Genomic DNA, 22,670 nt, shown 5'->3' with positions numbered 1-22,670 from the left:
TTCCATTGTTTCTGAAAATTCAGAGCAAATTAGCTGGTGCCCCAACTTTTGCTGGAATTAGTTGTCCTGCAAAACTGGACTAGTCGATTTTTGTGGAACGCTGTTATCGGGAATAATATATATATATTCCGGTAATTTTGAAGGTCTCGGTGTAGCCTAATTGGCAATTTCATTGCTGATGTAAATTTCATCAGGGTGAGAAGGCTTTATTGATATAAACCATGCTTCACTGGCTTCGGGGGCTCGTCTCCTTCGTGGGTATTTTATTCGTGCCCCACTTCAAAGCCACACATGGTATCCCTTTCATTACCGTATGTTCACAACAGATATTTGATTATGTATCAGATAGTCATTATGATGAAATTCTGGTTGAAAACTCGTTTGAAATACCAGCTGAGTCTTGCACCGAGCCTTTCTATTTTCAAGTGCAATGTACTCGATCAAGAACTGGTTCGATCACACGACTGTTGACCTAAATCGATTACCAAATCGTAATTGAAGTCAAGAAGTCTCTGCAGTTTATGTTGTTTACAGAAAGGGGGGGGCTATTTCTGGTAGTCCAGGACAAAATGACAAATTGATTGTTTTTTACATCTAGATAACTTTTATTAACCAATTAATGCGGCTTCAGCGTTACAAATATAACGCGGACGCGTCAATGCTCGTGCGTGAATCGGGAGAAAACGTATTACGATGAAATACTATTACCTTTTTTTTTCTCTCTTTTTTTTTGTATTTTTTAGTAATTTTTTTGTTTACTCATTTACGATGAATTGATGAATAAATGAAAATGGGGGGTCGCTTACAATTATTTCCTTTGTTTTCTACTCGAATTGAGAACTTAGTTACTCGACAACATGTATATATTAATGTTTTCTTTTACATTTAAATGTTATTTCTCAACGTTCCTCTGTTCTTTTCCTCATCTCATCTCAATCGTGTATCGTGTGTATAATTTGTCGCATTCATTTTTATCCTTATAATTTTTAGATCATTAAATTTTCTTGTATATAGTCACGTGAACTCTTAAATTGTCACTTGTGCGCGTGTGTTTTACAAACTTCATAGTTACACTCGAAGACATCAAAAACTTTATTTTTACTTTTTGGGTTTACTATTTAATTTATCGTTTATCTACGTAAGTGAGTAAATGACAAGGAGTCGGGGATGATGTCTCGAGTGACGAGAAACGAAAAAATATTTTCCATCCTCAGCACTCGGGTAATTATCCTCGTATCGGTTTAGGCTTACGGCTAAAGTGTTTAAGATATTTCTGTTCTCGTTAAAATTTTTTATATCTTCGTTCTTTTTTTTTTCGGTTTAGTACACAAGTCTGAGGACTCTAAGACGACTTAAAGCCACATAGACACGATGTTAAATTTGAGTTCGCGAACAAACTCTGGAAAAGACAGTCATTCTTGCTGAATATTTAATCATTGTTAAATTTATTATCACGCATTCAGCACTCAGATACATTATGACGTGCAGTTAGACACTCCCGTGATTAATGAAGGAGTTAATTGTGATGGAATTGAGAATTTAACTAGGATTTAAACTGGACTAGGCGTTTTATTTCTCTTTGAGAATTTTGGAGGGTTCAACACCATGTATGAGTTTATTTCTGGCCGAATTCCAATGTTTTAAGGACACGCCATTCTCGTTTAGCTTCACTGAGAGTTGGTCCGATTAATGGCAGTGTCTTGGTAGTTCTAGCATCTAATTTTCCGCCAATCATCATATTTCGATAATAATCCCCTCTGCATGCCAGTGAAATCAGGATAAAACTTTCGTTGATGTTATTCCGAGGCGAAAAACAAGATAAACGCGACAACTCAGGGATGATTACTCTCCTCTCGTCTCAGAGATACGTCTGCTCCTCATTTCTGTTAATTTTCTCATATTTTGTTTCAACCGAGATATTTACAATCCATTCGATATTTCAATTTATCAATTTTCACTGCACAGAGTTCAAGCGATCTGAATAACCGCAACTTATCGTTTTGTATTTATTTAAAATCTATTTATATATTTATAATCGTTTTCTGGTTATTAACGGTACATTTTTACGCGAAATACTCGGGTCATGATTAATTTACTCCATTTTTTTCGTATGTATAATAATCATATAATATAATTTAGTTAATATCAATATTTATAATCTATATAATTATGTATAATTATCGTAGAGCGTTCGGTTCACCGGAACAAAACGATCTACGATTATTCTATCAATAATTTTTTATTATTCTTCGATAGAGCAAAACAAAATTACAGTGAGAATTTTATTAGCAGCAAGCTAATAAGTACACGTGTATCTTCCATATGATTTATTTAACTCGAGTCTGCTGGGAAAATTTCAGTTGACACGGAGAACATTAAAGACTAATTTTTAGTCGATGATTAAATTCACGTGAATGACACGAGTGTCTTGTTTGTTTTTTCCTTCTTTATAATTCTTAAAAGATTTTTCTCTAAAATTATGAGTAGGGATTTTTTGAACTACACGTCTTTCACTCAATTATCACTATTGTCTAATGATATCATCTACCTTATTAGTTCGTAGTTCGTATTTATGACTGAATCCCGTCAAATACTCCACCAATCGTCCCACGATCACATCAATCTTATTCTCTTTGAACCTCTCCCCATCTCTGATCTCTCATCGAAAAAAAAATATTCTCCCTATTCTGTTTATACACGCATCTTTCTTTATCATTTTCCATCGTTCTCTCATGATCATGTCTGCCTTTAAAAAAAAATGTCGACGATAAGACAAACAAAAAAACCCCTCTCGTTACCTCTCATTTCGAATCACGCCAATTTTACCTAAAATATAAATCCTTAAAGAGTTAGAAACAATTTTGTACTTTACAAACACGCAACGAACGCAGGCGCGCGGAATCTATAATAAAAAAGCATTCAAAAAATTAAATTATGTTCCCCATTGAATATTTGTATCATTTGTATCGTCAATTTTAGTCTCCGTTATTTGAAAAAATTGAAATTCACTCACTAATTCCTGCATCGAGTCATCTGTCACCATGAATACATAATCCCTTCATAATCCGAACTACTGGGCTAGACCATTTAAATGCCTGATCGAATTAATCATTTTTCTATTTCATTAATGATTTTTTGTTAATCTACGCACAACGGCCTCGATGCACGAAGATGGAGATTTCAAGGTATAAAAGTATAAAAATGCGATTGATGATTAAAAAACACGTCGTCGGTTATCGTGATTAATCCGCTCTCACTGCGAAAATAAAAACTGCGCGCTAATGGCTAAATGAGCCCTCGAATCCTCGACACCTCGTCGAGGATGATCACCAAGTGGTGAGTGACTGAGTGATAACTCCAAGAATTTCACGAACCATCGAAAGTACCAAGATGATCTGAATAATCACACAATAACTGTGATATTAATCTATTCGAGACGTGCTTTGTAGCTTGTCTTCCATATTTCGGCGAGCGTAACAGCACTGTGGAACCTGTGGAAGATGCAGAGTGGAAGTGTCACCCTCTGCACAATGGTCCACGACAAGTACCCATAGAAATCGAGTTGAACTGGATTGGCAATGACTTTTTGTCCCTCAAACGTATAGATCACCCACATTGCAACATTGCAGATGAGTAGGAATGTAACGATCTGACGACCTGGTTTGCTCCGATCGTGTTCAGGTAGATGTACACGCCTACGTGATACATCAGCGATGAACAGCATCTGAAGGACAACTTGTCCAACAGCGAGTAAACCAGTGACCATAACGAGGAGATTTGGCTCGTGGGTGAATGCAGCGAGTGAACCAGCGATAACGCTGAATACAGCGTAAAGGAAGAGACCGAATGCCGATATGCGGAGAAGAATATCATTGAGATCACTCTGCTCTTCGGCTTTGAACTTGAGGGACTGAACACGACAGAAGCCAATTATAATGGCGATTATTGAGAGAGCCATGAGGGCACAGTGAGACACATCAGCTAGATAGATTGCCAGCAGTCCGAATGATGGGTGATGGATCAGTACAAAGAAGAGGATGAGGCATATGAGGGAGCCAACGAGGAGGAAGAGCCCCAGGAAAAGACCTTTGCTCGCACCCACGCAGTCAACTCTTCCATGACCTGAAACAAATTCAATCATTAATATCGTTCTTCTCACCGTGACCAATCATCCAGAATTCCTCCGTTTCGAGGCAATCATGCGCATTAACTCACCAGCATGAGCCAGTGCAACAGCTCGTCTCGAGAGCATCGCCTCTAGCCTGCGCTCTAGATCAGCCTCGGCCTGATGTGGCCAACGGGGATGACGTCCAATGTGCTTCCACATAACGTAGATAACAGCTGCACCAATCAAGCTGTACTCAATGATAAATGGAAAGAGATAAGGAGCAGCCTGCTGCACGATGTTCCCCATGATATTCTCCCTTCCACAAGAGTCATTGGTTTGTCGAAGATCCTGAAGGAAAGCGTAGCTCGGTGTGTAAATTGTACTGGCATTGCTGGCAATCGTTTGATTAATTGTGTCGAAGAACTGGGGAATGGCTTCCTTGCTGACTGTTGCTGGGGCATCAGCGAAATCCCAGAGGAATGGAGCGAATGATGTGAGGGGAGATGAAGTGGGCGCCGGGGGAGCCATTGTCGTTGTTGTTGTGGTTGTTGTTGTTGTTGTTGTTGAAGTGCTAGTGGTGGTCATTCTGGTTGTGATATTGGGCTTTATTGTGCTTGTCAGGGCGTCGAGAATTGTTGATAATGTGGGTCGAGCTGTTGTTGTGGTGGTGGTAGTTGTAGTGCTGGGAGTGGTTGTCGGCATCATTCGGAGGGTTGTTGTTGAAGGGGTTGTTGAGGTGCTAGTGGTGAAGGTCGCTGCTGTTGAGGATGTGCCGCTGGTGATGGCTCGGGCGACAGAACGAGCCGTCGAACGGGCGTAACGACCCACCGATGCTACAGTTGTTCTCACGAATCTGCTTGTTGTCTTTGGATGAAATGTGTTGATCGTTCTCAGGGTCGAGCTGACTGGGGCCAAACGGAGTTGTGCCATATCCCGGGATATCTCACCTGTGTACACATCTGCGTTTGATATCGCGTGATTCTTGATGCTCTCTGTGGAATTATAGTTCACGTGACTCTTAGTTGAGATGAATTCTAATCGCAACTCACCGATCAAACCCATGTCTGGCTTTCCAATCTTCCTGCCATACTGGGAGATCTCTTTGAGGCTCTCAAATACGAGTGTTCGCACCCATACGCAGATGTTTGTGGCTACAACGTGCATCAGACCGAAACGAGCGATGACTTTGAAGCGGTGAATGTTGAGCTGAATGAGTGAGACAAAATTGTATCAGTGGTTTTGATCTCGTGGGGATTTTGTGTCAGGGAAATGCAGAAACTAAAAATCATCTCCAAAGTTTTGCAATTAAATCACAAGATCCCATGAAGAATATTCAACGAATCGAGCTCTCACGTTATTGAATTGCAAAGTTATGACTCACTCTTGAATTCATGAAGATAAAATACATCTGCATGAAGGTAAAGACCATCTGTAAAATTGGATTGACTCCCTGAAGGATCTGGAAGCAGGGTGACGTGAAGGGTACCTCGAAAAATAATCCAAACTCGAGGCCATTGTAAACCATCGTGCCCAATCCAAATGCTGAAATTTCAATAGTTTATTCCGCGCAACCTTGACAAAGCACCATTTTCAATATTCAACGGAAAATAAAACCATGTCAATTACCAATTGCCCCAATTCTGAGAAAAAAGCTTCCGTGGCTGTGATCATTCTGGGATGTTTTACGTTTTCTGAGAACTCGAGTTGAGACACCTGCCTCAACATCAGCTGCATCCTGCAGGCACAACTAGCGTTGTAATAAAGCCAACAAATGACAATTCTATTCTAAATCCAAGGGTAACAATAAGAAGTGATATCGGATCGACCCAGTATTAAAGTTTCTCAAACTAAACGTGACACCCCCGCTAAACAAATAACCACGACTTACCACTAAACCCACATTAATCCCACTCTATCTGAGAATGTATTTTAAGAAAACAGCACATGTCCACCATAAAACGTCGTCTTACGTCAGTGTTGTTCACCCGAAATACTCGTGACAATTGACAGAAACAATTTCAAACAATTACCTGAAAATCTTTTTTATTCTTTCCATTCTTCGAGTCTTTTTTATCCTTCTTATCCTTTTTCTTGCTTTTGTCCTTAGGTTCTTTCGGTGGTTTTGGTGGTTTTGGTGGTGGTGGAGGTGTTTCAACGCCCCTGGAGCAACAGGCGCTCTCTTGAAGTAGGAAGCAGAATACGTACAGGAGAAAGAGGATACTCATGCCGTATAGGTAAGTGAAGAAACCCTCAAAGTACCATAGTGGTAGTTTGTGAGTCACAACGTCGCTTATCACGTAGGCTATGCAAACTACCACCAGTAGTTTAGCGTAGATGAAGCTCATGATGATGAAGAGCGATGTCCTGCACATAATTTAAACAAATCGTGTCATCCCTGTCATATTTTATTCCTCGCGTTACATCCGCGTAAATTTTGGGCCTCTCCCTCGGAGATCCCTTACCCCTTTTTCTCGGGAACCTTCACCCGAGAATTTCGCCTCCTGGGCATCGTCTTGGGGGCACCGTTGCCCTCGACCTCGACAAACGGCACTATCTCGGTCTCCATGACAAACTCAGATATAATTCAGGAGAGATAATACCGGTGTCATAAATCCTGAAGTATCGTCAAACAAAAAATTTCACTCCCTCGGTTTTTATCATTTTTTACACACCGATGCTTGACCAACGCGAGTCTAGCTTCAACTGAACGCGTGCCGTTACTATTTCACCGTTTTCTATTTCTGTTTTTAAGTTATTGTTTAAATAAGGTTGGAGGATTGGTCCAGCGGTCTGCTCTTCGGCTGGCTTCCGGCCAGACTGAAACACTCGACTGCTGCATCAATAATTATCAGTATTTATTTTTTCATCGTTTTTTCGCCTACTTTATTATTGAATCAATGCGCATGATCGCACCGAGGGGTCTCATTGCGTGGTGGAGAGTTTATTTAGTAATTATGTCATGATATTTCCCGGAGAACTGCATCCGCTCGGCCTTCGGATAACTTCTCTTATGTGCACCTCTGCGGTGGGCGTTTAATCGATATTTCAAAACCCCTGGCATAGACTCCAGAAGTTTCAGAGGCTCTTTTAGGAGGGATGATTTTCTTGGAGTTTATCGAGTTTTGTGGACAGGGGGGAGTGTTTTGATTGCGAGCTCAGTGACCTGGGGTTAATATTTACATTCACCCTCGTGAATGATTAATACGGTATCACGTCGGGGAGAGCAGGTTTATTTAATTATTGGAGCGGATGGTCTATATTCGATCAACCGTCACAACTTTTCTTCATTTTTTTCAACAGAAGAATTCGGTATACAGAATCATTCCCTCGGTGAAAAATATCCTGTTTTAAATCTCCGGGAAATCAGATTTATTTCGCGTTTTGAATTTATTTAGTTATTCCTCAATTTCGATTTCTCCAATTAATTCGAGGATATTGGGGGGGGCAGATAAGGGGAATTTTCCAATGTGAAGATGAATTTTTTTTCTCGAGAGAGAGCTCCAACAAATTGAGGCTAAAACGGAGAGTTAACGGATCGCTCTAATTGCCATGATGTTGACGTGCGATTGGGAAAGAAATGTGACCGAGTGAGATCGCGACCTGTCGTTATTTTATTGAATGTATCCAGGATTTTTTATTTTCCCTCCCTCCATGTCTGAGGCGACAACCGTAAGTGGAAACAGTAGTGCATGGCACAGACTCCGAGCGGTCCAGCCATCCGGTCGATACCTCCAAGTACCTACTTTCCACTCCCAACTTCACTCCCACCCCCTAACGGATCGCGCGCGCCACCCTCTTCCCCTCTGATTTCATCTTTGTTGTACGAAATTCCACCCACCCCAAGGAGGATCTATCAGGATTTATTATAAATCCACTACGTCACATTCCGTCAATTCCGCGAGTGCTAAAACCGAAAAGATCAGTGATCAACTCGTCATCGATTCAATTAATTCCCAACGATCGGATCGAGTGACACCGCAAGACTGACGAGTACTTCTGGATTACGAATACCTCCCGCTTTTTTTTCCCTCTTCATTCTGTCATGAATTGCGTCTTGGGGAAGTGAAATTCGAGAACTCGTTTTACTCCAGGTATCCACTTACGGTTGTTCTCCCTCTCTCCTTCTCCATTTGGCAATTGCATCTTGAAAAGATCGATGACAACTAGTTTTGTGGTATAGAATGAGGATAGGGCGTTCATAAATTACTCATGAGGACGTATCCCCTCGTTTAGCCTCCATTCAGTTCATTCCGAGAACTTGAAAATGTGAAATTGTCATTAGCTGAGTGGAGTCGATAATTCACGATAATTCACGGTTCTTTCATCAGGGAAAAATCAGGGGTGACGCCTAGACTGATATTTTTTTCCATCGGTGAGTTCTTTCATTGAGACCCGGGGGTGTGATATAAAAGGCGAGACGAGGGGATGATTTAAAAAAAAATCTTTTTTGTTGGAACGATGATTCAGACGCCCTTACTGTTTGGCAGGTGTTGAGCGAACATTCTTGAGCTCCATCTCTTTGTTGGCTGCGTTGTTCTTCTCGGCGTTGTCCTGGGCATTGGGTGGTGGACCAATGCCACCTTGTGGATTTAGGGGTCTCGATGATGGTAGAGTCGCTGTGTTGTCATTGCCCGAGGCTGCCTCAACCTCGACAGTGGCCACTTTGCAGTCACCACCGCCCACCATTTTTACTGATCACTTTCTTTATTGTCTTTGTATTTTATTGGCCTCCACTTATCGGGATTTCGTTCTTTTGATAGGGAAGAGTGAGAGAATATTTCGGGGTGATAATGTTATCAGCGTCAGCCCTGAGAATCGACCGCCATTTTGGTGAACGAGATGACCCACCCTTTCCAAAAAAAATTCTTCAATTATGATAATTATCTTCGCAATTCCTTTTTAGTCAGAGAAATCCCTGGAATCGTTCAGACATTGAATAATCAATCGTTCGGTAATTTTGATTTCGATTTTGTTAGAACGAGAATTGGCGGTTCGAGGTGATACCCAAATGATTAATCACCCCAATAATAGCCCGCGATTTCTTTGTTCGCGATAAAATATTTTTGGCGCCACATTACAACCACTCTCTCGCCCACATACTCATCAGCTCCCCTTGAAAATTTATGAGCTATTCATTATTTATTAACGATATCAATTCCCTCGATCTCGTACACTCGATCGAATGAATCGATTCACTGGCTGCGCCCCAGACTCCATCAATCCTCTTTTACTCTCAAATTTCAAAAGTAATTCTCTTCAACTTTCTTTCACTCTCCCATACCAATGATTTAAATCCGGTGGCAGATTAATTCACCCCTTTCTGCACACACCACACGGACACGCGTCGCAAAACCCTCGGAATTTTCAACGAGTCGATCTGATATTTGTTTGGATTTGAATGATAGAATCCACAATCCACCGCCCCCAGCATCCCGGAGACTGAGGGTCTCGCCTGGGTGCTCTCTTCCCGGGCCACCAGCCAGCTTTCTCGCACAAGCGCACCATCAACCCCCTACAAATCCACCCCCTACCCCCTCCTGACTTTTACCATTCTGTTTATACAACTGTGTGCACAATGCAAAAATCACCAGTTGTGTCTCATTAGTTGGGGCTTTGTCCAATTAACTATTTATTATTTCTCTTCATTCTTCTCTTTATTCTTCTCGTCTCCCTGGGCTCTCTGGGCTTCAGAATTGGGCCAGATTTACCGGTGGGTGGGAGAGGGATGTGAGAAAGGATAGAGTGAGGATTCACCGACCCACTGACCTGGTCGATAACACCCGGGGTCACTGACCTTTCTCCCAAACTCAATTCTACTCCACGTCTATTTCTAGTTTTGGACCCGCGGGGTGTCCAGGAGATGAAAGCCCCTGTCACCAGTTTCTCGCATCTTGCAGATTATTTTTGCACCCCCGGGCCAATTATCCAGATGTCGGGGGGGCGGATTTTTTCATTCATTTATTTTAATTTGAGATTGCGTCGAGAGTTTGGCTCACGCACGAGTATTGATTTTGGTACAGCGGGGACGTAGGTGCTGCCACGATTCTGTCGTCACTGAACTAAAGCTCATCGCGGTTTTTTTTTAGAGGGGGGGGGTTTTGGGGGGTTGACACCCGAATGAACGGGGGGATGAAATCAGGGGTGATCGTACGGGTAAATAAATTGTTCTACAAAATTCACGAATTGATACTTACTTGGCATTTTTTGGAATGTTCGGGTACACGTAGCCGTGGGTCGGGGTCAGACATAGGGGTGCGTTGATGGAGCTCTGGGGCACCAGGGGTTGTCTCGCGTGGGCTGGTGACGTGTGGGAGCCATATCCATCGGAATTGAGCTGCGAAAATCACAGGAATTAATTCCTGAGGATTTTTTTTTCGGGGTAAAACAAAAAATCCCTTGACACAAAAATAGGATTTTCCCTGAATATCTCCTGTAATCAATCTGTACGTCTGGATCTCTGCGGGAATCTGTCGATTTTTGTGTCCAATGGAAGAATTAATGAATAAAAAATGGTGCACACTGGATAGGGATGACTACCGGTGCAATCTACCTTACCTCAGGATCATTTACCTTGACCACGGTGCCGATCAAGGAGTCGGGAGGCATTTCTGGTGGATCCGGGATAATACCAGGATTGGTATGCGCCGGGTAATCACTATTTATATTAGCCTCTTTAACCGGTGTACCACCATCGAGACGCTCCATGTCGAGGCTGTCCGTTGGTGTTGGTTGCGACAGGAGACGCTCCTTCATCTCGTGGAGGTACGGGCACCGTTGCATCTCTTTGCGATCGATGTGTCCCCGATTATCTGGAATCAATTGACGTCGTAACTGAATTATCCTTCAGCCATTCTCTCCCCGAGTTATTGAATTATCGAAAATATTACAGAGCCGGGAAAATTGAATTGATGAACAAAACCTATTGATTCCACCTTCAATGAACTCTCGATTATTGATTGATTATCGGTAATTAAATAGGGGAACAGGAAAATCCCGGAAATGAGGGGAGAATAATAATTTATAATTAAAAGACTGACGTATTTAATTCAGTTGGTCAATTCGTCATTCAGAGCGGCGAAAGTTAATAATTAATTGTTCACATGTTGATGTGTCTATTTACTTGTTCAATCAATCACGCACTGATGGGTAAATATGTACCGAAATAATCAATGATAAAATGGTGGATCACGCGGGAAAATTGAGATATAGAACAGGAGCAATGACCCCTCCAAAAATACATCAATTACCTCCCCCAATTAGATAACAAAAACAAATCATACAGGGTCTATCGTCGATAGGACAGATTCCTCCGACTCAGTAGCAGGTGATATTTATCTCGTTGGAGGGTAGAGGGATGATGGGGTTTATTCATCCCCTCGGGTAAAGACGAGGATTACCGACCTACCCGAAATCCCTTCAGGTCGTCGAGACTCAATATCTCCACCGAAATAAACCCTCTTGATCCTCTTTCCCTCGGGCTTCTCAATTTTTATAAAAATATGACATCACAGGGTGAACCAATCGCACCCTAAACTCAACTCTGGAATTATTTAAAATTACTCGTTATGTTTGAAATCCACAATTAATTATCATCACGCGAAAATGGGGATTGAATGGGATTTAAAATTTCTATAGTGTCCGATTGAGTGTAAAATAATTCTGTATCGGCGTCCCGACGCAAACTGTTCTCTCGAGCGACGCCTACTTCATCTTCACCACAACCATCTCTTCACAACCGCCACGTATATTTAGACCATCATCACCGGGTCAGCCTCAGCCCATTTCAACGACTGAGATGAGGTAAATACCATCGGCACTCGGTGAATCCTCGGAATCCCCGCCACCCCTTGCAAGCCTACCCACCGTTCAACGAGGTCGGAAGAGGAAAAAAATTTGAAAACCGGGTTAAGATATTTTCCAATGGATTTCCTCTGACTCTCTGGGAGATGGGATACCATTGTACCTGAGATTTTTCATTAAACTCTCTGGGAGTAACTGGGAGTAACTGGGACGAGGGAATCGATGCGCGACGAGTTGTTTAATGACGAGGTAGCCAATCCCGAGTGAATGCACTCCCCATCCCCGATGAATCCCCAATGAATCCCCGATTTCATACCAGAAAATCTCACTCCACAATGGCTTCACCCCAGGGGATGCCGAAAAAGCCACCCCCTCCTACACTAAAATCACTATCAACAGCATCACGACGGGATTATTCGCCAAAATAATTTATCAACAAGGAATTGTTTACACTCTCCTCCGAGATGTTGGAAAATATCATCGGGGTGAGGTTGGGTGAGGTCCGGCAGCGCCGAGCAACACGTACTAGGTTGAGACAATGTTGTGAGGATTTATCCTAGATGAGGACTAGGCGCTAGCGTCACAACAAACGGAAACGGAAGTCAGTGAACGACCGCTTCATTCCCTCCGACTTTCATCCCCCACCTTATCACCCCCTCATCATCCCCCCCTCACCCTATTCACCATCCTGGGGAAAATCGATGTCAGTCCACCCGATTGGGCGGTTGGCCCTAGCTAAAAACCCAACTCTACCGACGCCAAACTACCAACAAACACCGAGGGGATGTTTTAGTCACATCAGACTGCGTGGCGACCACCTGTGAGCGCCTCCGGGAAACTATTACCCTAGAATTCACCTAGTGCTAACTCCAACCCGCGGTATTTTTATTTTACCACTCGCGAATTGAATTTCAAACTAGTCGAGTTGATAAAATATTCAAAATTTGGACTTTCCATTGGAATTCATTGTTTTTAATTTAATTAAAAAATGGAATAATTGCAATGGCATCTTACCTCCATAATTTACTGACGCAATTGACAATATCAATGATCAACTGTTCTCCTTCCGCGATTGAGTGATAATTATCACGATTCACTAAAAAACCGTGGCGTGTCTCAATGTCTTCAACAACCGAGAAAACCTGTGGATTCACGTGACCGATATGAAACTCCGGTGATACTCGGTCGTCGAACCGCTATCGATTCTCACGTGGCGATTAAAAACTCGTCTCGAAAACAACGGAATTAGATCGTCTCGATTAAATTTTTTTTTTTGGAATATGAAGGATCGACGTGCAGACGCCGTGGCAACCCCGAGCAATCTGCGGGGACGCTATCCCCACTGTTGAAAACCACCCTCGCTTTGGTACAGAAATCCCCCTGCAACTCCTCACCCTCGAAATTCTCCCCCCTAGCATGTCGAGGATTCAATGCCACGGGCTTCGGGAACTTTGCCCAATGTTTCCTATCGGTTGCAGACGTCGAGACCCTGGACTCTTTGTCATATCGTTTATGCAAAGTTGAGATACCTGTCTCCCCATTGTCAATCCTCCCTTATCTAGCCACAAAGATATCGGAGAACGGAGGAGAATAATTTACCGGATTCGTAAAAACCGAGAAAAAAAAAATACACAACAGAGAAATCGGAGAAAATCGTGAGACAGGTATTAATCTCGCCTAAAAGCCACCCCTTTGTCTTCGCGACTCGTCTGTCCATTTTCCTGGAATAATAATGATCACCGATAAATCAATGGAAATAAATAATCGGTGAGAAAATCGCGAAAGGCCAGGTCTCACAAAGAGAAGCATAAGGGAACAAAGAGGATCGATCGTCTCCTCGTGGTAGATTCCCGCGTCATGCAATACACCCTCCAGTGGTTTTGTGAATCCCCTGTTATAAAATATAGGGAGGGGGTTGTAGCACAGGGGGGTTGCACGCGTCGTTGGAGCATCGCCGAGGGTGACCGCCAAGCCAAGGAGAATTTTTTTCAATTGGCAAAAACACCCTCTCACCCCTCACACCCTTGAACCACCGCGTTAACCTGAACACACCCTCAGTACAACCCCTGGAAGTGCATCAGGAAGACAACGAACTCCGAAAAATCACTGGCACAACCCCTCAGGACACATTTAATTAATTGATTGATGGAAAAACTTACGCAGTCGCTAGACGTCTGCCGATTCTATAATGTGACACTTAACGATTCTCGGTTTGGTGTCCGCCATCGACGATTCCACCCGGCACTCTGTCGACCTCGTGTTCACTGGCTCACCCACTTTTTCCCGAATAAAAGAAAATAATTTTCCACCTTTTCGCAGCTCCTCCCCCACGTGAAATAAAACCGTGAATTCCTTTCAACCGTTCTCCCTCTTCCTCTGGGCCCCCCTCGTTTTTTTTTTTTTCCAAAAAAAAAATGAGGACACACTCGGGTCGAGATGGAGAGAGAGCTGATGAGTTACGATTCGCTCGGCGTGCGTGGCTCCTTTGAAGTGTTTGATGTAAACAAGGTTGTGAGGGCATGCGCAGGGGGATGAAAATGTTAACCAGGAATAGATTCTCGTGTATTCGGTCAAAAGTCCAATCCCGTGTCATCCAGCTTTTGCCGGTGGTATTCCCCTCGAATCCTGTCGAACGTGCGACTCAATCCCCCACTTTGGTTTTACCCCTACGTCGGGGGGTTGAACCCATGGGCTACCGTGATGGCTGCCATGGGGGTGGTTTCGCACACCCCGTGCTATGGGGTAGGCGATCAATACAAATGCCTCCGACGAGAATTCTCCAACTAGGCCTTTCCCCCTTATCTTCATGCCGGTGTCCTGATTAAAAAAAATTCTTTTTTTGTAGGGGGTAGTTATTAGCCAATTGTGGGATTTTTTTTTATTTTAAATCACGGCAGAAATCGCGGTTTACGGATCTAGGCCAGGAATTCAATTTAATTATCTTTTAATTACTCTGGAAAATAATTGTAAATCGGTTTTTTTTTATTCGGATTAATATGCGTTGGGGTAATTTTTTTATTCTGAAGATCTTGAGAGATTTGAATATATTATTTATTCAATTCAACTTACCGCATTGAAATTCAGTCCCTAGATAAACGAGTAGTTGAGTAATTGTAATCACTGGTGGTTAATTAAGGTAGATAAATTATTGCGGACGAGTGTATTGCATAATTGTCTCATTTTTCGCAAGGTACAAATAGTATAAAGGGTATAAGAGTACAAACATCGCACTAGGAACTAGAGTTATGCGGACATGAAAAATGTTACAGCAATTTTTCTTAATGACGTATGATCATATTGAACGGAAGAAATAATTTGATAGGAGATACACAGGGAGACGTTGAGACTCCCATCGAGAGTCAGACGAGCCTCGGTTCTCATGATTCATTAAAAACGAGTCGAAGCCCGCCAAGCAACAATTAAAAAACTCTTTAATCTATATCTATCGAAACAAATTCATTTTTTTACATAAAAAAACGGCCATCCCGATGCAAATCTCAACAATCGTCAACGTTTCACTTTATTTATCGTCTCGTGCGTATTATGAGTTGGCAATAAATATCATATAATTGTATAACGCAATAATAAATATATAAATCTCGTATATAAATGTATATATAATATATCTATAATATAATAGCATCTTATTTATAATGTAATATACTTATACATTACGCGAGGAAGATTTTCTCTCTAGTCTAGTAAAACATCGAGCTGGATTGTTGCGAGTATTTACAATTAGAAAAAAAAAAATCTAATTACTCCATCATTGAGTCATTCAAAACTATATTACAGAATTATCGATTCAACCAATCAATTTATATTTCCCGTTTTAACCGCGTGTCAGAGTGTTCGATCGAGTGACGATGGGGATTAATTTTTTAGAAACATAGGGGTACCAGGGGTACCAGGGGTACCAGAGGTATCAGGGGTACCAGAGGTATCAGGGCAACCGCAAAACAATTTCCTCCCTCCGTGAATGGAGAACTCTCAATGAAAAATGTCTGTTCATCATCATACACTTTATCATTCACCCCAAGATTAAATTGAGCATGATAGTTCAGTCTCGAATCAAATTGATCCCATTTATTTGTTCCATGTACGTGATATGAAGATAATCTAATTCTACGAATACCAATCCCTGTTTAGTCTCCCGGTATATCAAAAATTTTAATCTAATGGGATTTTTCAATTCCCCTGAAGTGTCTACGATTTTTAATGCATGCGAGTGTGAAGCACGTGATAGTATCAGCTGCGTATCACCTCTTGAAACCAAAATTGATGCTCTAATGATCTACACCACAGTACAACCTGACGGTGAACCAAAAAAAAAAAAAATCTACATAGACACGTCTAGAGTGCACGTTTATTACACATATTATATATTCGTATCGTTTCAATTGGACTTAAGTGGGATGGCGTTGCGCGGACGAACGTCGTTTGGCGTATGTATTTAGTATCCGCTTTATATCAAACCGGAAATAGCTAATATCGAACGGTAAAACGGGCTCTAACTCATCACGATGAATTCCACTAATTGATTGTGCATGAATTTCATTGAATCACTCATCTGAAATTTGTTCAGCACCACCTGAACTCGAAAAGTTCTTAAACTCTACCATAATTTCCACTCGACCCGCAGCAATAATTCCAGCAGTTTTAATGACTCCAAATTAATGAATACATTTTCGAAAAGAAAGTTTCCTCATTCCATCTTTATTAGAATGAAAAATTAATTGTTTCTCGGTATTTGCATGGCTAGATGCCTCGGTACATGAAATGGAGAGTCAATGAATACTTCCTGAGACAATAGAACAAACAGTAACCTAGTAATCACCGTAGTAATAACGCGTAAATCACATGAAATAAGTCGGATCATTCTCGGTGATGATGTCGAGTCTGGGGACAATCTTGTGACGCTTGTGGTCAATGCACCTCTTCTTAGTCCCACATGATCGCCTGCGTCACATGTATGTCGGTTTGACTTTGTAAGCCCTCTTCCACACCTCGCACAGGCAGACTGTGCTGTGAAATCTGTAAAATATTGCCAGAGGCATAGATACATGAGTGATTATGGTCCAAGCCCAGAGCCCATAGAAATGCAACTGAACAGGATGCGACTCTGCCCTGGATTTTTCCAAAGTGTTAATAGCCCACATTGCCAAATTGGTAACGAGAAGAAAGGTGACGATCTCACGGCCAGGCTTGTGACGAATCTGTTCGGACGTTGAGACCGATCTTCTCGATGAGTCTAGAATAAAGATTGTTTGACAGGTTGTCTGTACAACACTGGCCAACGCCGTGATGAGAACCAGAATGGTGTGCCTCTCGAGAGTGAAATGTCCACCAATTATTGTGAATGTCGAGTAAATGAACATTCCGGTCTGCGCTGCAACGAGTAAAATATTGTCGAGCTCCAGATTTCTGCTGCCATCGTACCTCAGCTTTCTCATTCTCAGCATTCCGATTAGTGTTGCCAGGGTGGACATTCCGTAGAGCGTTAATTCGCAGATGTTGACCTCGGTGACAGCGAGATTGACGAGCTCGGGTCTTGATATGAGAACGAAGAAGAGGATCAGACAGATGATGGTGAGGACAAGAATGAGAATACCAATGAAGAGGCCTTTGTGTGCACCTGCACAATCGACGCTGTAGTGATGAGGTGATCTTCTGTAAGCATGCGCCTGGTGACGACTTCCTGGTGGTGTTGTGGGTACTGATGGTCCAACTTTTGATATGTTCTTCCACATGACGTAGAGAATAGCTGCGCAGATGAGGCTGTACTCGATTGTACAGGGAAAGAGGAAGGGGCTTGCGTCCTGAACGAGAGAGCCAATTATGTTAGTTCGTCTGCACTCGAACATGTGGTGAGGGCCCTTCAAACCACGTGGCAGTCGAACGTGAGAGACGTGATCGCTCGATTGAATTTCGTGGCCATGTAAATGCCCAGCAAAGTGGATTTTACCACCTGAGGATTATTAATTCACTCATTATTGAATTACCTCATTATTCAGAAAATACAGACTTACCGAGACGATGAGAAATTCTCAATGAATTATTCTCGGGATTGTAGAACGTTAGGATTTCATGTTTAGTCTCCTGCACCAGTACATTCAGCCAAACCGACAAATTAGTACCGATCATATGCATCAGCCCGAATCGCGCAACTACACGATGCGTAGACACCTTCATTTGCTGAAAGAAGAAAAAGGCATTCGCTCGTTACGTTTAAAGTTGACAGTTTCAACAAGCCTTGATAAAACCCAAAGGGGCATTCACCCTTCCACCTCATTATCCTCATTTTCCAGTGGTTGACGAGGGTGCCAGAGCAGTCTCATTCTTTTTTTTTCTTTACCATGATCGATAATACTCGTGGATCCCTCGTACCCACCTCATTGTTCAAGAAGATGAAGTACATCTGGATGAAGATAAACGCCATTCGTGTTGCTGGTGTTAATGCCAGCATGATGTTGTGGCACTTTGTGTTCTGCTCTAGTTCAAAGTACTGACCAAACTCGAGGCCAGAGTAAATCATTGAACCGATTCCAAATGCCACAGCACCCACTCGTAGGTAGAAACTACCGTAGTGCTGATTGTGATGGCCTTCTGAGTGTGAATATCCAGGTGAATCGCTGTCACCACCAGCACCACTTGACGATCCACTCGAGTCCAAATCACTCATGTCCTTGTGCTCGCTCTCTGATGGGGAACAATTCCCAGGGATTTTAGGCAATTTGTTTAATGGGCTTTTGATGAAATTTATTTGGTACTCACTGGACTTGGGCTTGCCGTCCTTCAGCATCATCGCCCAGATGATGAAGAGGAAAAACATACTGCCGAAATAGAGGTATAGGTAGAAGCCTTCGTAGAATGAAGGGGGAATGTACGTGGATATCACCTCGGCCATGGGAAATGCTATTCCCATCACCACGAGGAGCTTTCCATAAAGGGCACTCAGTGTCGTCGCTAATGCATACCTTTTGACAGAAATCATTCAATTGTTTGTCAATTAATTATTCAACATTCGTTCTCTGCCGAATTGTCTCGTATCACGAACAACTTTCGACCCAAAAAAGAAAATCGAAATGCTTGATGACAACGAATTGTTTAATTCACTCGAATCAATGATAAAAAATTAAACCAAAGTGCCACGTCTGTCTCTATAAATAAAAAAAGGTATTGGCTCAATTGCTCGGAATCCAACGAGTTGTCGTTTTATAATCCCTAAAGTGGTCAGTAATTGTTGGATTAGGCGTTCACGCGTGGACAGTGTGATTTCCTTACAAATATTTCCCTTTTATCCGTTGTGATTGCCCCGTGGATAATATATTCGTCAATTAAGTAAATAAACTTACGCTCCCAAGTGACGGCTCACTGGCTCCTCGACAACGTCGATAAACGTTGCCGCGGGATAACATACCGCTGGTATTGGTCTCGCTGGGCAGGGAATAGCCAAAGCAAATTGACCAACTGGACGATTATTTCGGGATGGGGAACTGCTGCTGTGACGAGAGAGGGTCTCAGGGGATACGATCACTGCTGTGGGGGAAGCTGGCGATGGAAGGGCACCTGGAAGACCTGGCCAACTGTAACAACATTAATTAACAATATCAAAAACACCCCTCCGTCGAGATTAAACACCAATGAAGAATATCCAGTGCCATCTCTTCCTAAAATTCAACTACTTCACCAAATAAGAATCATTCTTATACAAATTTATTTATAAAATTGCCCTGAACTCGAGAGCAATTTCTGAAATGCCAAACATTGGTAGTAATACTCTTCATTATTCATTCCTTGAACAAAGGATGTTCGAGAGTACATGCACATATGTATGTACATGGGGAGAATAAGGAGTGAAGAAGTAGTTGAGGGTGATGGCATGGGGTAGAGGGGGTCGAGGAAGATGAGGGAGACGAAGGGAACGAGGGGACGAGGTGACGAGGGTGACGAGGGGGACGTGGGGGACGTGGGGGACGTGGGGAACGAGAGGAACGAGAGGGAGAAAAGAAGACTGGCTCATCTCAGACGTGAGCTTTTTGAAATAATCACGTAGTTTTGCAAAAGCGGCTGAACCCCTGGGGTTGGGGGTGGCAGAGGGCGGGTTAAAGAGGGATTCGAGGAGGAGAGAGGGGTTGATTCAGCGGCTGAGTGGCGCTCGGTCATTGTATACGAGGGGCTTTCCAAACCCCATCCTCGAGGTGCCTCTACCTACGTCTTTCTTCATTATTATTTTTTTCTCCGTGCACTTCAGTGCACCTCGTAAAATTTTTCTCAGTACTACCTCGTTGTCATCATCCACCAGTGCCGGTGCACTCTAACCCGGTTAACCAACCGACCAGACCCGGTTTATCTCATCATCAGGGAATTCTCTCGATCCCCAGGTACTCAAGATGAGATTAAAAATCGTCAGTTTTCCATCAATTTTTTTTTATACGGAAATTCTCACCTGAGTGACGTTTCCTTAATGAGCATTTTCACGAGACAATTGACCAACACTGACTGACAGATAGAATAAACGTCACTCGGTCAGCTGTTGTAATATCAACGCGAGTCCACATCACAGACTGATCCACTGACCAGCTGTCACTCATTCTCTGAGTATTACTCGGATTTATGGAGCGAGGGTGTGGGTATTCTCTAATGGATCATCTGATTTAACATCGAGACACATCACACGGAGGATCTGGATTTTTGTGGATACCGGTGTGCGTTCCATATCCGGGACAGGAAGCTGATGGAGTTTTGGCGAATGATTACGGTGGCAATCGGTTTTATCGGCATTCTCGGGAGGGGAGGAAGGGCAAATGCGTTTGACTGGAGGGCGAGACGTTTATTATCGGCATTTCCGGAGGGGGTGGAGCGGGATATTGAGGAATTTATCCTGAATAAGGTGCGACATTGGCTCGTATAAAAATTGTACTTCTCAGCATTCATCAAATATTCTCCAAACAATTGTCGAGTTTATCCAAAAGGACAACACCTACATTTCAAGCTCCAATTCTCTTTTTCATTTAGAAAATGTATTTTCATAAATTTCTCGGAACAGTTCGACTTGAACTTCCATTTCCTAATGAAAATACCAGGAGTTCTCATTTACGCGTATTTTTTTCGGTGAATACCATACCATTTGTTTGGAATTAGAATGATGTTTAAAGTGGATGGAGGAGTAAATTGAAAGAGGGGTAAATTGTTACTCACTCATTTGGTTTTTGCGCCCTCCTCGTAATGGCACCAATTACTGGTGAATCTGGGCTGTCCCTGGCTGCCTCCAGGGCAGCGGCTTCTGCCTCTTCCTCTTCGCGCAACTCCTCCGATGCCTCTTCAGGTATTGTACCGCAGACATCGTCCAGTGGTGGAAAATTCTCATCCACATCGACTCCATTGTCCCCGAGATTATTCTCAGCAAGTGGGTCTGAGTTGTCAGCGGGTCGTGCCACTTCCTCAATGTCTGAATCAATGCCCTAAAAAGACAAACAGACCACAACACAATGCCAATTCATTAAATCGCCAACTTTTACAGATTATTTTTCCATTCACACCACAAAAGAAAAATTCTCATACGTATCTAAAAACGTTCCATGCATCACCATTAATTATTAAACCATTGAAAAATCCTCATTTTCTCACTGAATAAATTATCGTCTGGGAAACATTTTTTTCATCCAGAAAATATCTAGAGCATAAAAATTTAATTAAACCCCCGGAGTGTAAAATTCCTCGGTTGCAATGGGTTTTTCCGCCTTCCTCTGATTAAAAAAGACATTTCACCCGTTTACTCAAGCACCCCTGGCGCCAGAACCCCCCAGAAATGACTCTTAATTGAAATTCAGAATGTAAATTTACCTGTGCAAAATCCATATAAAACGAGTCCCTGGAGTCTGAGCTGCCACGGCGTAGCCGTAGGCTGAGATCGGGTGAGCTTTCACCCATCGTATTCCTTATCTTTCTCTTCCCCGTTTCCACCACCCTCTGACAATCGACTCCCGTCTATTCTTCACCACCTCCACCCCCTTTGTATCTCGCCCTCTCTCAGTCTCTCGACGTCCTTACCCTTGGAATTCTAAAGAGTACATATCCTCCGAGTACACCGACAGTGCGAAACAATTGCCCTTGAACGTCGAATCATCCTCGCACCCTTATCTTTTTTCAATCACCACCTCTTGATGCGTCTCAGTCCCTCAGTCCCTCAGTCCCTCAAGTTCCTCAGGTCCCTCTGTTGCCAGCATCCAACTCTTGTTCAGCTACAGGTGAATCGATTCCTCGCATTTCTCCAAGTGGAATCGGTAAGGCAATAATCGGCCCAGTGTCCCACTGCATTTATTTCTCACATCATCTATCCCCAGGATGTACGACATTAACTTCAGCATCCTTGGGGATGAGGGGGTGACTCCTGTCCGATGAAAATACCCAAACACTCGCCTCCCTCTGGTCCACCAATACTTTACGACATCCACACGACCCAGAATGAAGCAGTCTGCCCATAAAATGATCCCCGCCCTTAGTCACCCTACGCACAACGAAATATCATTAATTTCCCTCGTGGAACCCCCCAAAAAAAGTCATTCGTATTACCAAGAATTGTTATCGATCTTCACCAAAAAAATGCCTTCACATTTAAACCATTGAAATAATTAAGAGACTTCATTCGTTCCATCAGAACGACCCAGAAAACAAAATTCCAACAAACGGATGAAAGAGAAAAAAATCACAAAACCAATTGGAGTGGAAATTAATTGAAAAAAGTGAAACGACAGCTCGG

The 22,670-nt window shown here is 42.7% G+C and overlaps 2 protein-coding genes across 5 annotated transcripts; both read right to left on the bottom strand.

Annotated features, from left to right (window-relative positions):
• Positions 1–968: 968 nt before the first annotated feature.
• OtopLa (Otopetrin-like a) lies at positions 969–14,308 on the bottom strand. 3 transcript variants are annotated; one of them, XM_011317005.1, is made up of 9 exons: positions 14,068–14,308; positions 10,679–10,917; positions 10,303–10,442; positions 6,139–6,472; positions 5,735–5,843; positions 5,490–5,650; positions 5,158–5,314; positions 4,216–5,100; positions 969–4,122 (listed from the first exon to the last, which is right to left on the bottom strand). In XM_011317005.1, exons 2-9 carry the CDS (start codon positions 10,886–10,888, stop codon positions 3,428–3,430), a joined length of 2,691 nt encoding a protein of 896 aa, XP_011315307.1. In that variant the 5' UTR covers positions 10,889–10,917; positions 14,068–14,308; the 3' UTR covers positions 969–3,427. The 3 variants fall into 3 exon arrangements, with proteins under 3 accessions (XP_011315307.1, XP_011315308.1, XP_011315309.1); XM_011317006.1 differs by lacking the exon at positions 14,068–14,308 and adding an exon at positions 12,225–12,241; XM_011317007.1 differs by lacking the exons at positions 10,303–10,442; positions 10,679–10,917; positions 14,068–14,308 and adding an exon at positions 8,586–9,525.
• Positions 14,309–15,066: 758 nt separating this feature from the next.
• LOC105274129 (otopetrin-2) lies at positions 15,067–21,955 on the bottom strand. Of its 2 annotated transcripts, XM_011317008.1 has the most exons (7): positions 21,755–21,955; positions 21,110–21,372; positions 19,264–19,494; positions 18,683–18,885; positions 18,300–18,607; positions 17,938–18,103; positions 15,067–17,876 (listed from the first exon to the last, which is right to left on the bottom strand). In XM_011317008.1, the coding sequence occupies exons 1-7, from the start codon at positions 21,839–21,841 to the stop codon at positions 16,873–16,875; spliced, it is 2,262 nt and encodes a 753-aa protein (XP_011315310.1). In that variant the 5' UTR covers positions 21,842–21,955; the 3' UTR covers positions 15,067–16,872. The 2 variants fall into 2 exon arrangements, with proteins under 2 accessions (XP_011315310.1, XP_011315311.1); XM_011317009.1 differs by lacking the exons at positions 21,110–21,372; positions 21,755–21,955 and adding an exon at positions 20,358–20,461.
• Between the last annotated feature and the right edge of the window lie 715 nt (positions 21,956–22,670).

This window comes from Fopius arisanus, unplaced genomic scaffold (genome assembly GCF_000806365.1).
Source record: "Fopius arisanus strain USDA-PBARC FA_bdor unplaced genomic scaffold, ASM80636v1 scaffold00009, whole genome shotgun sequence".
Lineage (NCBI taxonomy): Eukaryota > Metazoa > Arthropoda > Insecta > Hymenoptera > Braconidae > Fopius > Fopius arisanus.
This window is presented reverse-complemented; position numbering and strand designations above follow the sequence as displayed.